We start from the raw sequence: 12,567 nt of genomic DNA, 5'->3' as shown, positions 1-12,567 counted from the left end.
GTATTCGCATTGTGAAATGGTCCTAGAAGTGAAATATCAAGGTCAGTTTTTGTCACAGCATGTTGAAAAGTGGAAGCAAAAATAATGACAGTCACAAGTGATTTTGAGAAGTACTGCACTGAATGTTTTTTCCAGCAGTTTTTTCCCAATCTTCTTCAAAGAACTTTATGAGAAAATGAGAAGTTATGTACTTACCATAACGTTCCATGTTAGTTGTCTTCTTCTCGCCTTCTTTCTTGCTGGATGGGTTCGGCTCCGACTCAGCCTATTACTAAAGCTCGAGAGCTATTTTTACTGGCTCGAGGCTATCCTATGTCCCATAATGCTAGGCGTGACATACCCAGATCTCGTTTGATAGCTAACACTATGGACATACATGTCCCCACCATGACTGAGAATATATATATATCTACCTCTATACATCTAGGTATACAAAACTCTTATAAGAGCTACCAAGAAAAAGAAAGAGGTAGCTAAGGAGATAACTCTCATGATAACACATCTCAGAAGATACTCTCGGTCTTGCCAGGCTAGGGGGATGGAGGGTGGGACGCAAGAAAGAAGGCGAGAAGAAGACAACTAACATGGAACGTTATGGTAAGTACATAACTTCTCAATGTTAAGTTGTCAATCTCGCCTTCATTCTTGCTGGATGGGACAGTGTCCCTAGCACCTTAGTCCTGGGTGGCTCAATGGAACAAACTCTTGAGTACAGTGGAACCAAAATCAGCCCTACTTCTAGAGGTCATGTCCAGCTTGTAATGAAAAATGAAGGTATGAGGAGAGGCCCATGTGGCCGCTGCACAAATGGAGTCCATTGGCAATCTTGCCTGAAAGGCTATTGAAGAAGCTAATGCTCTGCTTGAATGAGCTCTGGGCTTAATAGGGAGCTATTTATGCCTCAAATGGTAAATCAACATGATGACTGAGGTCAACCACCTGGACAAGGTTACTTTGGAAACTGGCAGGCCTGGTTTCCCTTCCGCGTACGACATGAAGAGCTGTTCTGATTTCCTTGTCTGCTTGGTTCTATCCAGGTAGAAGCGTAATTGACAGTGAACGTCTAGACAATGTAACTTCCGTTCAGACCTATTGGTATAAATTGGGAAGAAAACAGGAAGATCGATGGTCTGATTCAGATTTTTTCAGAGAGTACTTTGGGTAAAAAGGATGGATTAGTCCTAAGTGACACTCTTTGTGAAAAACAAGGTAAGGAGGGCGAACACAAAGGGCTTGAAGTTCTGATACCCTTCTCGCTGAAGTGATGGCTACTAAAAACAGAGTTTTCCAAGAGAGCAACTTTAGTGAACAGGAAGCTGCAGGTTCAAAGGGAGGGAGAATTAAAGACGACAGCACCAAATTTAGGTCCCATGGTGGGGGAGGATCTTTTACCGGGGGCCTAAGTAAGAGGGTTCCTTTTAGAAAGGCTTTACAAAGTTTGTGTGACATAATGCTGGTCTCTGACAATCCAACATGAAAATTCACAATGGCTGCCAACTGAACTCTGATGGTGGCTGAAGAAGTTCCCATTTGAAAAAGTTCTGCCAAAAACTCTAAGACTGTATGGACAGGGGCTGTAATGGGGTCAACTTGTTTCTCCCCTGCCCAAACAGAGAAACGCTTCATTTGCTAGCATAAGTCTTTCTGGTAGTAGACTTGTGCGAAGCGAGGATGATGTCATGAACTGAATGAGAGATTGAGGGAAGCCTGGCTAGGTTTGGAAGTGGAGCAACCAAGCTGTGAGGTTGAGAGATTGGAGAGATCGATGCAGCCCGCCCGACTGATGTATCAGAAGATCTGGCGCTGAGTCCAGATGCCAGGGTTGATCTAGTAGATGACGTTGCAGGAACGGGAACCAAATTTGTCGAGGCCAGTAAAGGGCAACAAAGATCATTCTGCATCTCAAAGCAGTTGCTTTCTGGATTAGCTGAGTAATTAAGGGAAAGGGGGGAAAGGCATACAGAAGACCCCGGGGCCAATCGTGGACTAGAGAATCTCTGGGGGGAAGACCTGGGAGAGGGAAGAGGGTGAAGAAGTCTGGGCACTTGCTGTTTTGAGGGATTGCAAAAAGATCGCAGCAAGGCTGACCCTACCTCCTGAAGATTTTTTACGCTACTAGCTGGTTGAGAGACCACTTGTGGGGCATGAGAATGGCTCTGCTCAGCCTGTCCACTATGACGTTGGACTTCCCGGGGATATGCATTGCTACCAGAAACTATTGGGAAGAGATCGCCCACTGCCACAGTCTGAGTGCTTCTCGACATAGGGGGTAGGACCTGGTTCCATCCTGCTTGTTGATGTACCACACTACAGACATATTGTCTGTCTGAATTGCAATAGTCCCGGTGGGTAGAGAGTCTTGAAGGGCCTGCAACGCTAAAAGTAACGCACTCATTTCCAAGACATTTATGTGCAGGTGGCTTTAGAAAGGCTGCCATGTGCCCTGGATTGTCCTGCCCTGAAAATGCCCCCCCACCCGATCAGGGAGGCATCCGTTGTCACAGTAGCCACAGGAGGAGGAAGGACAAAGGGTCTGCCCTGAGGAACCTGAGGGGAGACCATCCACCACAAAAGGTGTCTTTTGCATGACTGAGTGATTAGAATGCTGTGTGACATTGGTAGCTGTTGAAAGGACCACTGGGAAAACAGCATTCATTGCAGGATCCGCATGTGAAAGTGAGCTAGGGGGAGTAATGTGATAGCTGCTGCCATGAGACCTAGGGCTTTTAGTACGAATCTGGCCTGGACTCTGCTCTCTTGTAGTAGGATTTGAACATGACCTCGAATGTCTGAAATCCTTTGTACAGGCAGTTTTGCTGACAATTCCACAGTGTTTAAAATGGCGCCTATGAAGGTAATAGATTGACAAGGCGACAAGGCAGACTTTTCGGAGTTTATAGAGATACCTAGCTCATTGCAAATTTGGAGGGTATAATCTCTGGAATGAAGTAGCTGACACTTGGTGGTGGCAGTAAGGAGCCAGTCGTCTAAGTATGGAAACACCTGGAATCCTTTTCGTCTCAGGTGAGCCGCAACCACTGCCATGCATTTGGTAAACACCCTGGGGGCTGTGGTGAGGCCAAAGGGCAAGGCTCTGAATTGGTAGCAACTGGCTCCCAGCCGGAAGCGGAGAAACCTCCTGGAGCGCCTGTTCATTTTGATATGATAGTACGCATCCTGAACGTCTATACAGCACATCCAATTGTCCTGACCCAGGAAGGGTAGAATGGACTGAGGCGTGACCATCCAGAATTTCGTTCTTTGAACAAACTTGTTCAGTCTGCTGAGATCCAAAATAGGTCTCCTGTCCCCTGTCTTTTTTGGTACCAAAAAGAACTTGGAGTAGACTCCGGATCCTTGCTGGTCTGCTGGGACTGGCTGGATGGCTCTTTTTTGTAGCAGCTTTGAAATTTCTAGTGCTGCTTGATCCCTCAGACTGGGTGAAACGTCTGGAAGGGGCCCTTTTGGCGGTTGTGGGGTATGAATAAAGGGAATTTTGTAACCCTTGGATATGATCGACTGTACCCAAATGTCTTGCGTGAGGGAATGCCGGGCTTCTGGGTACAGTGATAGTCTTCCCCCGACTGCCTCCGAAGGTGGACAGTCGGGCAGCTCCTCAGGGGTGCTGGAAGGGTTTATCAGAGAACGATTCTCTGCTACCCTGATTCTGCGGACCCCCCCGCCCCTTGGGCGGCGTCTATTATTGTTCCCTCCTCTGCCTCTAGAGGGAAGCTCACCACGTGCGTCAGGCAGTACTCCCTGAGGTTTGCGGAACCACATTTTCCCACCTTTCTGACCCTTAGGGTATGGTCTAGAAGGGGTAGAAAAATGGGCTCCTATGGCAGAGAGAGTCTCACCTTCCTGCTCGCACCTGGTCAATGTATCCTTCACTTGAGGTCCAAACAAGGCAGAACCATCAAAGGGAATGTTAGTGAAGGATGCCTTGAAGGGGTCAGCAAAGTTGCAAAGCCACATCCAGGTGTGTCTCCTTAGAGCAACGCCCGCGCCTGCAGCCCTACTCGCTCCATCGGCTGCATAGGAAATGAGCCGCATGGAGGAGTTTACAATAGAATTTAGGGTCCCCAGCTGGGAGTTGATCTTTTCCTGAGACCCCGCAGCTGATGGGTCCTGTAAGGCATCACCCAGTTCCTTGAGAAGGTCTCTCTGGAGACGGGTGAAATGGCACAAAATTCAGCGAAAGCATAGCAAAGGTTGCTGAGGAAAACATCCGCTTGCCATACCTGTCCATAGTCCTAGATTCCTTATTAGGAGGATGGACAGGTACTGAAGGGTCAGCCAACTCCTTTTTAGTGGCTGCCGCCACCACCATGGCATCAACAGGGACGCCCTTAGTTAGAAACTGCTCGTCAGAAGGGGCTGTAATAAATTTTGTAGGCCTCCGGGAGTTGGTTCCATAGTATCCAGAGCCGTCCACGTCTTTCGAGCCACCACATCCATGAGCGGGTCGAAAGGCGAGAACCGAACGCATCCAGGTACACCGACTCGTCCTCAGAAGGGTTAAGGGCAGACTAGTTTCCCCTCTGCTAAAGAATCTCCAGGATGTCAGAAAATGAGACATCCTCATAGGGGGACCTTGGGGACCCTTCTGAGTCATCCAAGTCAGTGTCCGATGTGACTGACTCAGGGGAGTCTATATGCTTCCTCTTGCATTTTGTCTTTCGAGGGGGCTCCCCTGAAGGATCAGGGGAGGCCTCAGAAGAGGAGGATACGCCCAATGGGGCTACCTGTAGCGTCAGTTCTCCACGCTCGGGATCGAGAGAGCGGGTACAGACTGAAGCAGGCACCATAGAGGGAGGAGCCGAAGGAGCCGACCGTGGAGCAGGCACAGGGGCCAGCACACTCCTCATGACCTCAAAGGCACCCCTATCAGGTAGGGAAGGGGGTCCCTGCTCCGAAGAGACAAGGACTCCTCTCGGCACCGAGAGGGACAGCTCCGAGGCCGATGTCGGGGCCAAACTCACCTGCGCTCGGAGCCGAGAGAGTCCCGGCGCCCGGATCCCTCCAAAGATGGAACCAAGGAAGAGATCGGAGCAGACGAGGGAGCCGAAAGGGGTGGTATCGGCTCCGATGTTCCGACGGTCCCGACCCCTACGATCTCCGGCTCCGAACTCACAGGAAGAGTCGGAGGAGGAATCGAAGAGGGAGAAGTTAAAGCCACTGCCTGATGAGGAGAGCTATGCAACATTTGGGCCAGTGCCTGCGACTTAAGTAGTCTGCTAACCACCCTCTCGAGGTCATGGTCCGACAGCCTGGAAGACCGAGAGGAATGGGACCTGCGACTCCACTCCGATAACAAGGGAGACTTCGGAGCTGAGTGGACCGATTCCAGGGAAGGAAACCTGGAACGCTTCTTGCTCGAAGACGTCTCCGACAGCAGAGTCGGAGCCGACTGAGGCCTAGAATCATCGCTTCTGGCCGGAAGCGATGTAGTGGTAGTAGTAGCACTGCTCGGCGCTGGCTCCGAACATGGAGCGGACGGTTTGGCGGGCTTAGAAGGTTTACCCGACGAAGGCTTGGCCGGGGAACCTTCAGGCTTTAACAAGCCTCTCAAAATAAGTTTATTCCTGCTTTCCTGCAGGACTCTTGGACTGAATGCGTGGCAGACAGAACAAGTGTCTTGCAGGTGCAGGGGGCCCAAGCAATATACACAAGAAGTGTGACCATCTGTCAGAGACATCTTCTGACAGCACGAGTCACACTTCTTGAAGCCCGTGACCTTAGTGTCTTTAGACATCCTGAAAAAGGGATGACTGTCTAGTCACAATCAGTCAAACACACACACACACAAAAAAGTCGTAACAGACTAAGAAAAAATAACAAAAAACCCACACTTTTTAATACAATCTAACAGGCCCTAACTATTAGGTGAGGGGAAAAAAACAGTATCAAAAACTACCTAAGAGGGAATCCTAAACAGGGATCTAAGGGTAGTAACTAAAAAACACTATCGGTAATATTTTAACCCCAAAAAGCTGACTAAAAACCAAGAAAAATATTAATACAACCTGAGCCGGCAAAAAGACGCAACCTTGTAGCTGAAGCGGCAAACAAGATCTGGGTATATCACGCCTAGCATTATGGGACATAGGATAGCCTCGAGCTGGTAAAAATAGCTCTCGAGCTTTAGTAATAGGACGAGTCGGAGCTGAGGTTCAGCTCCAAACCCATCCAGCAAAAATGAAGGCGAGATTGACAACTTAACATCAGTCAGTTTTCAGACTAACTTTGTTTTCTTTCCTTTTTCTGTTGTTTAAATTATATTTATTGCTCCATACAGTAACCAAAGTTGAAAAAAAAAAACAGTTGTGCAAGTAAACTTACCGTAGCAGTAGATGTTTAGATTATCACTGCTGCAATAGCCTGTATTCTTCAGCTATAGTCTTTTACTGCTGTATTTTCACAGCAACAGTAACGGGCAGAAAGGCTTTGCACCCAAAGTTGTCTTCTAGTCAGCTCAGCTAGAACTGCTTGACTGACTGGTTGTGTGGAAGGTGCCTTGAAGCTTTTGAAGATGTCTGGCTTTTATATCCTTGGAAGAATATAACCTACATAGCTAAGGCTACTACAGCAGTGATCAATATGATGAATATCAGAACTTTTTTTATCCTAAATCAGAATTTAAACAAGAAACTGCAAATCTTAGTTGCTGCAAGGTTTGAAAATATTAGCTGTTCCAAATAAGGGGCAAACACATTACGATGAAAAGCTGTGACAAAAAACACAAAGAGAGATAACAGCTAATCTATTGTTTATTTGAAGTTCAAGAAAATACCTTGGATTAGCTTTGAGACATTAAGTCTTTAGTCTGATCAAGTTCACATTACCTTTTACTGTACTATTATCAGAATGCAGCATAAACAATTGTTTGCCAATACAGACAAATTTAAAATTAAGCCTGCTGTAGAAATTTATCTGACAGTAATAAAGTCACCTTTGTTAATATTTAAAGCAAATAACTTACAAATTAAAAAAAAAAAAACAACATATCACTTAAAACAGATGGATATTTACATAAGGTGAAATTTCATTTGTTTTACTTATTAATAAAACTCAATAATATAAAGGATGCTTCCTAACCACAAATACAATCCATCTTGTTTTACAGTGCATGCATAATTAAAAAAGTAAATGTTTTAATGGCATTGTTACAGCTTCAAAACTGTTGCTATCTTATCCATCCACACCCCTTTCTTTTTCCACTGTTGCACTTGAGACCAGGGTGTCACATCAGCAGTGACAATTACTTGGGGCCAGTGTTCACACTGCCAGGTGGCTAGCCCTGCCACAGTGGTTCTGCCACACAAAACAGACACACACACACACACACACTCGCAACTCTGACCAATTTAGTGTGTCCAATTCACCTACTGCAAGTCTTTGGAATGTGGGAAGAAACCGAACCTCCTCAGGAATACCAATGGAAACACACTTATTATGGTTTAAATTTTAAACAATTTTCAGCTGAGAAAATGCTAATTTAGTATTTTCACAGGTATAAAGATTCCAAAATAAACAAAAGAGGCACATTAAAAGTCATCACTATCTCTGTGAAATGGCATCAACAAAGAGCTTAGAAATACAGATGACATTCCTTGTACATGTCCTGCAGCAATTCGAAGCACTTCAATCAGACGCTCAGCAGTAACTGATCTTGATTTTTCAGACTAAAAAAACAAAAAAAAAGCTGAGTTAAGGAAAGCTGTAAATAAGTTAGAAAGACAAAATAGCAGCAATGAAAGTCCCTTAATCATCTTTATTATTAAAAACCTTACTGGAAAGAAACACACACACAAAGCAAGCAATGGAAAGATATATTTGTAAATAATTGGTATGCAAGTACTCATATTCCAGAAGACAGACTTTACAGTCCCTTTGAGGGGCACAGTCTTGGCCTGTTCCAGGAATACCAGACAATCTAATAATGAGGGGAGCCTAGGTTCTCCAAGATGTGACTGACAGAGATCCAGTCTCTTATATGTGGTAGAGTGCTGTGGTATAGTCTGCAAATCAGGGCTGGACCTGTGTCAGTTGGGAGCAATCAGGCTCCGCACTTTAACAAGAGTAAAAGCTTCACAGCATTAACAGCATTCAGAAATGCCGGTTTGCACTTGAAGTCACAAATGAAGCACTTTAATACTCCCATGTGTGGTACAAACTGTAGCATCTGCTTACAAATATAGCAAGCAGTTTGCTATAGTTTAGAATTAATATTTTGTTATTTTTGCTCCTCAAATCAGAGCTGGAAGCATAGATGGTGAAGAACGGACCTGGCTTGGTCCAGGGAATGGACTTTTTTGCTCAACTGTGGGGAAAGGTCCAAAATTGGGCTCGAAATCTGCTAATGATGGCCCTGCTGCAAAGTCTGTGTCTCCTGGGTTTCTTAGAAACAAAAGAACAGGGTAGGGGGAATGCTTAATCACCCTTCTCCAGTCAATGAGTGGACAGCATGCTGAGAAAGGGAGGGGTCAGGAAGTATATTAGCTGGTTATAGCACCGGAGAAGGGAGAAGCCTGGGACTTATTGGGTGATGGGAGAGACTTGGTAGACTGACCATTACAATGGAAGTGGGCAGTCTCCACCTTAATACAGAAACAACAGTGGAGCTCACTGATGGCTTTAAAGGTACATCTCCATAATCATACACTTAAACTGGGATGGAATGGGGGAAGGGGATTATCACAGGAGCACAGCAGGGAGAAGGTACTCAGGCAACAGACACAAAGAAAAGATGAGGCCAAGTTGCATTAATATGCAAGGCGAGAGTTTTAGGTAGGAAGACGAGAGAGCTGCAAGCAGTGATGCACTACAGGAGGGTGGTGAATGCTGATATCAGCAAAAAGAAAGGATAGTGAGAACATAAGTTGGAACAGGGAGATTGTGGGTATAAGCTGTTTACAAATGACAAGGCAAGGGATGGCAGTGCAGCAGCTGACTACATAATGTACAGAATCAAATGAAATGTCAGAGGAGGAGGAGAAAAGTACAGTTGTGTACCTACCATAAATGTAGATGTTCGAGTGTATTCACTGTTGCAGTCATTACAATTGGGTTATCCTGCTGGCAGACTACCCTCAGTCGGCCTGAGTTCCAAAGTCTAAGTCCGGCATCAGTTGTTGTCGTCTCTTCCCTGACGTCAAGTGCGCCAGTGGTATAAAAGATGCAGTCAACGCCATTTTCTTCAGTTTTTCTTGCCCCAGATGTCAGGTGCCCCAAAATTGGTAGGCTAATTTATGCCAATAAGCATGCATGCACATAAAACAACTTTTCCTTCATCTACAAGCAAATACACCACATAGGTTGTATAGGATAGAGAAGTACAGATAAATCCCAGCAAAGAAAAAGGGTAACCTGGACTGCAACAGTGAATACACTTGAACATCTACATTTATGGTAAGTGTACACAACTATACTATGTTCTTCATGTTTCACTGTTGCAGTCATTACATTTGGGTTGAATCCCAAAGCTGAGGTTGGGAGGATGGAGCTAAATAGGATTAGGAGAGGCTATAAGGCCCTGCAGAACTGCAGTGGCAAAGCCTGTCCTGGATTTAGAGTAGAGAGGTAAGTGATAGTGCTTTGTAAAGGTATGCACTGAACTCCAGGTTGCAGCCTCTAAGATGTCTTTGGTTGGTACTCCTCTGAGAAAGGCTGGTGAAGTGGCTGCTGCTCTGGTTGAGTGTGGCCTAATGTCCTTAGGCACTGATTTGCCATGCTGTGAGTAGCAGGAACGAATGCAATGGCCTATCCACTTTGAAATAGTCTGTTTAGAGATTGGCTTTCCTTGTGATGCTGCAGCATATGCAACTAGGAGTTGATCAGTCTTTCTGAAAACTTTAGTTCTGTCCAAGTAGACGCGTAGCTGCCTGTGAATGTCCAAGGAATGCAGAATTCTCTCCCCCTTATTCTGTGGGTTTGGATAGAAAGTAGGCAAATGGTTTGGTTAAGGGCCACACTGGACACTACTTTAGGCATAATTGTAGGGTTTTGTCCTCAGTGAAACCCTGTCTGGATGGAAAATGATAAAAGGTTCCACAGCCATGAGTGCCTGTAACTCTGAGACTCTTCTAGCGGTGGTTGTTGGTAGGAGCAGAGCTCTTTTCCAGGATAAGAATTTTATGTCAGCTGCAGAGGCTGGCTCAAACGGAGGTAGTGTGAGTTTTTCCAAGACATAGTTGAGGTCCCATGCTGGTATTGGTGCTCGCCTTGGAGGTCTTATGTTTTGGCCCCTCTGAGGTACTGCCGTAGTAAGGGGGTGTGAAAAAAATAGGTGGTTCTGTATTGTAATGAGCTGAAATGGCAGAAGCATGAATTTTCATTGATGAAAAAGAAAGGCCTTTATCCAGCATCTCAGTTAAGTATTGTAAAATCTGAGGAATATTTGGCACAATCGTGTCAATACCTTGTGCTTGATTCCAAGCACAGAATATCATCCATTTGTCTGCATAAGATTTTATGGTGCTAGGCCTCCTGGCCTCCAAAATAACATCTATCACTGCTTTAGAGAGAGGCGTGTCTTGAGAGACTATTTTATCTGCCATGCCGCCAGGTTTAAGGTTTTGAGCTGGCTGTGCAGTATCCGACTGTCTTGTTGGGTCAATAAGTGAGGCATTTGAGGTAATGTCCAGGCTGGGCCGTGAGACAAGCTCTTTAGGATTGGGTACCAGTGCTGGAGGGGCCAGTCTGGGGCAATCAGTATCATTTTTGGTTTCTCTTGTCTGACCTTGAGGAGTACTTTGGGGAGGAGAGGCAGAGGAGGAAAGGCATATACTGTTAGATTTTTCCAAGAGAAAGAGAGTGCATCCACTTTCCATGCTTGCTTGTGATAAGTCCTTGTGCAGAATCTTTGTAGTTGGTAGTTGTGAGGGGAGGCAAATAGGTCTACGTCTGGACATCCACAGGTCCTTGTTATTATGCTGAAGACTTGTGGATCCAATGTCCACTTGTGGGGATCCATGAGGTTTCTGCTTAGTTCGTCTGCCAGAGCATTTTTCCTTCCTGGCAGGAATTGTGCTTGCAGATGTACTTGGTAAGTCAATGCTGTGTGCCACAAATTTATGGCTTGCCTGCAGAGGGGGGTAGGAATGCGTGCCTCCCTGCTTGTTTATGTACCACATGACTGTAGTGTTGTCTGTCCTTATTAGTAGTTGTCCTGGTTGAAGTTGATCCTTGAAGGTTGTTAGGGCAATCTGAACAGCTAGCATCTCTTTTTGATTGATATGTAGATGCATTTGACTTGCGGGCCATGTGCCCTGAATACATTTTCCTGCCATATGGGCCCCCAGGAGTAATCTGATGCATCTGTTGTCAAAGTCTGCCTGGCTGTGGGTAAGGTGAATGGCTGTCCCGTGTTGTGGTGACAGGCTTTTGCCCACTATCGAAACTCCTGTTGCAGGCAGGGAATGAGGGTAATTACTGTTTCCAGGCTGTGGCAATGAAGTCCAAACACTTTTTAGATACCAACCCAAGGCCTGCAGAATTTTTCACAAGCCAAGCTTTCTTGCCCAACATGGGCAGAAGCTGCTGTAGAGTCAACATCTTGAATTTTGGAATATCCAGATATGTGTTTAGAGTAGATAGGTCCAGTATAGGTCTCCAGGCTTCGTCTTTTCTGGGTATCAAGAACAGTCTTGAATAGAATCCTTGACCCTGCTCTTGTCTTGGTACTTGTTGAATGGCCCTCATGTCCGTGAGGGATGAAATTTGTTTTTGTGCCTGCCCATTGATTGTGTGGCAGATCTGGCGTACCATTTTGCCTTGGCAGGGTATGAAAGTGGAACCTGTAGCCTTGTGTAATTATATTTAGAACCCATTTGTCCTGGGTGATCATGTGCCAATTTTGTGAAAAAAGTGCTAATTTTCCTCCCAAAGTGGCTGCCAAAAGATAAGTGCTTGGTGCTGGAAGTGGGAAGTCATTGAGACTGTTTTCTGTATGGCTGTGATTTTTCCTCTCCGCTTTTGGAGGTAGAAGCACCCCATTGTTTAGGCCTGTATGAGCCTTGGGGCTGTGATCTGCCTCTGGGGCATCTGTATCTGCCCCTTTGTGGTCTGACACTGGAAAGGACCAATTTTTTGTAGGCCAGTTCCTGCTAAATCTGGGAGGCTGTACATGCAAGAAATCCTTGACTGTTTGCATAGATTTAGTTTTGCCCTCCATTTTCTTCAACACCTCTTCTGCTTTAGCACCAAACAAAGTATCATGGTGCAAAGGAGCATCTAATAGTTTTGCTTTAACATGATCCAGCAAATTCTGTTCTTTTAACCAAGCATGCCTCCTAATGACAGAACCTGTAACAGCAGCCCTGCAGGAGGCCTCAAGAGAATCAAAACCACATTGCAAAGTATGCTTTCCAACTTGTTCAGCTGCATGCAATAAATCCTGCATTTCTTTATTGTCTGCACATTCTGTATTTGCTGGCATTTTCTGTTTAAGCAAAGACATAAGATATTGCTGATATTTAAGCATATGAAATTGGCAATTTAAGGCTCTTACAGCCAAGGTAGCAGAGGTATAAATCTTTTTACCCCATCTGTCTAGGGCACTAGAAT

General features: G+C 45.5%; 1 protein-coding gene across 1 annotated transcript in view; it reads right to left on the bottom strand.

Moving 5' to 3' along the window:
- Positions 1–6,752: 6,752 nt before the first annotated feature.
- The window catches only part of CENPM (centromere protein M), a 562,514-nt gene continuing 556,699 nt past the window's right edge, over positions 6,753–12,567 (bottom strand). Inside the window, exon 6 of the mRNA XM_044075405.1 lies at positions 6,753–7,685. Coding sequence (XP_043931340.1) covers positions 7,548–7,685 — 138 coding nt within the window. The 3' untranslated portion in view covers positions 6,753–7,547. The remainder of the gene's footprint in view (positions 7,686–12,567) is intronic.

This window comes from Protopterus annectens, chromosome 1.part1 (genome assembly GCF_019279795.1).
Source record: "Protopterus annectens isolate FY-2018-M chromosome 1.part1, PAN1.0, whole genome shotgun sequence".
Classification (NCBI taxonomy): Eukaryota; Metazoa; Chordata; order Ceratodontiformes; family Protopteridae; genus Protopterus; species Protopterus annectens.
This window is presented reverse-complemented; position numbering and strand designations above follow the sequence as displayed.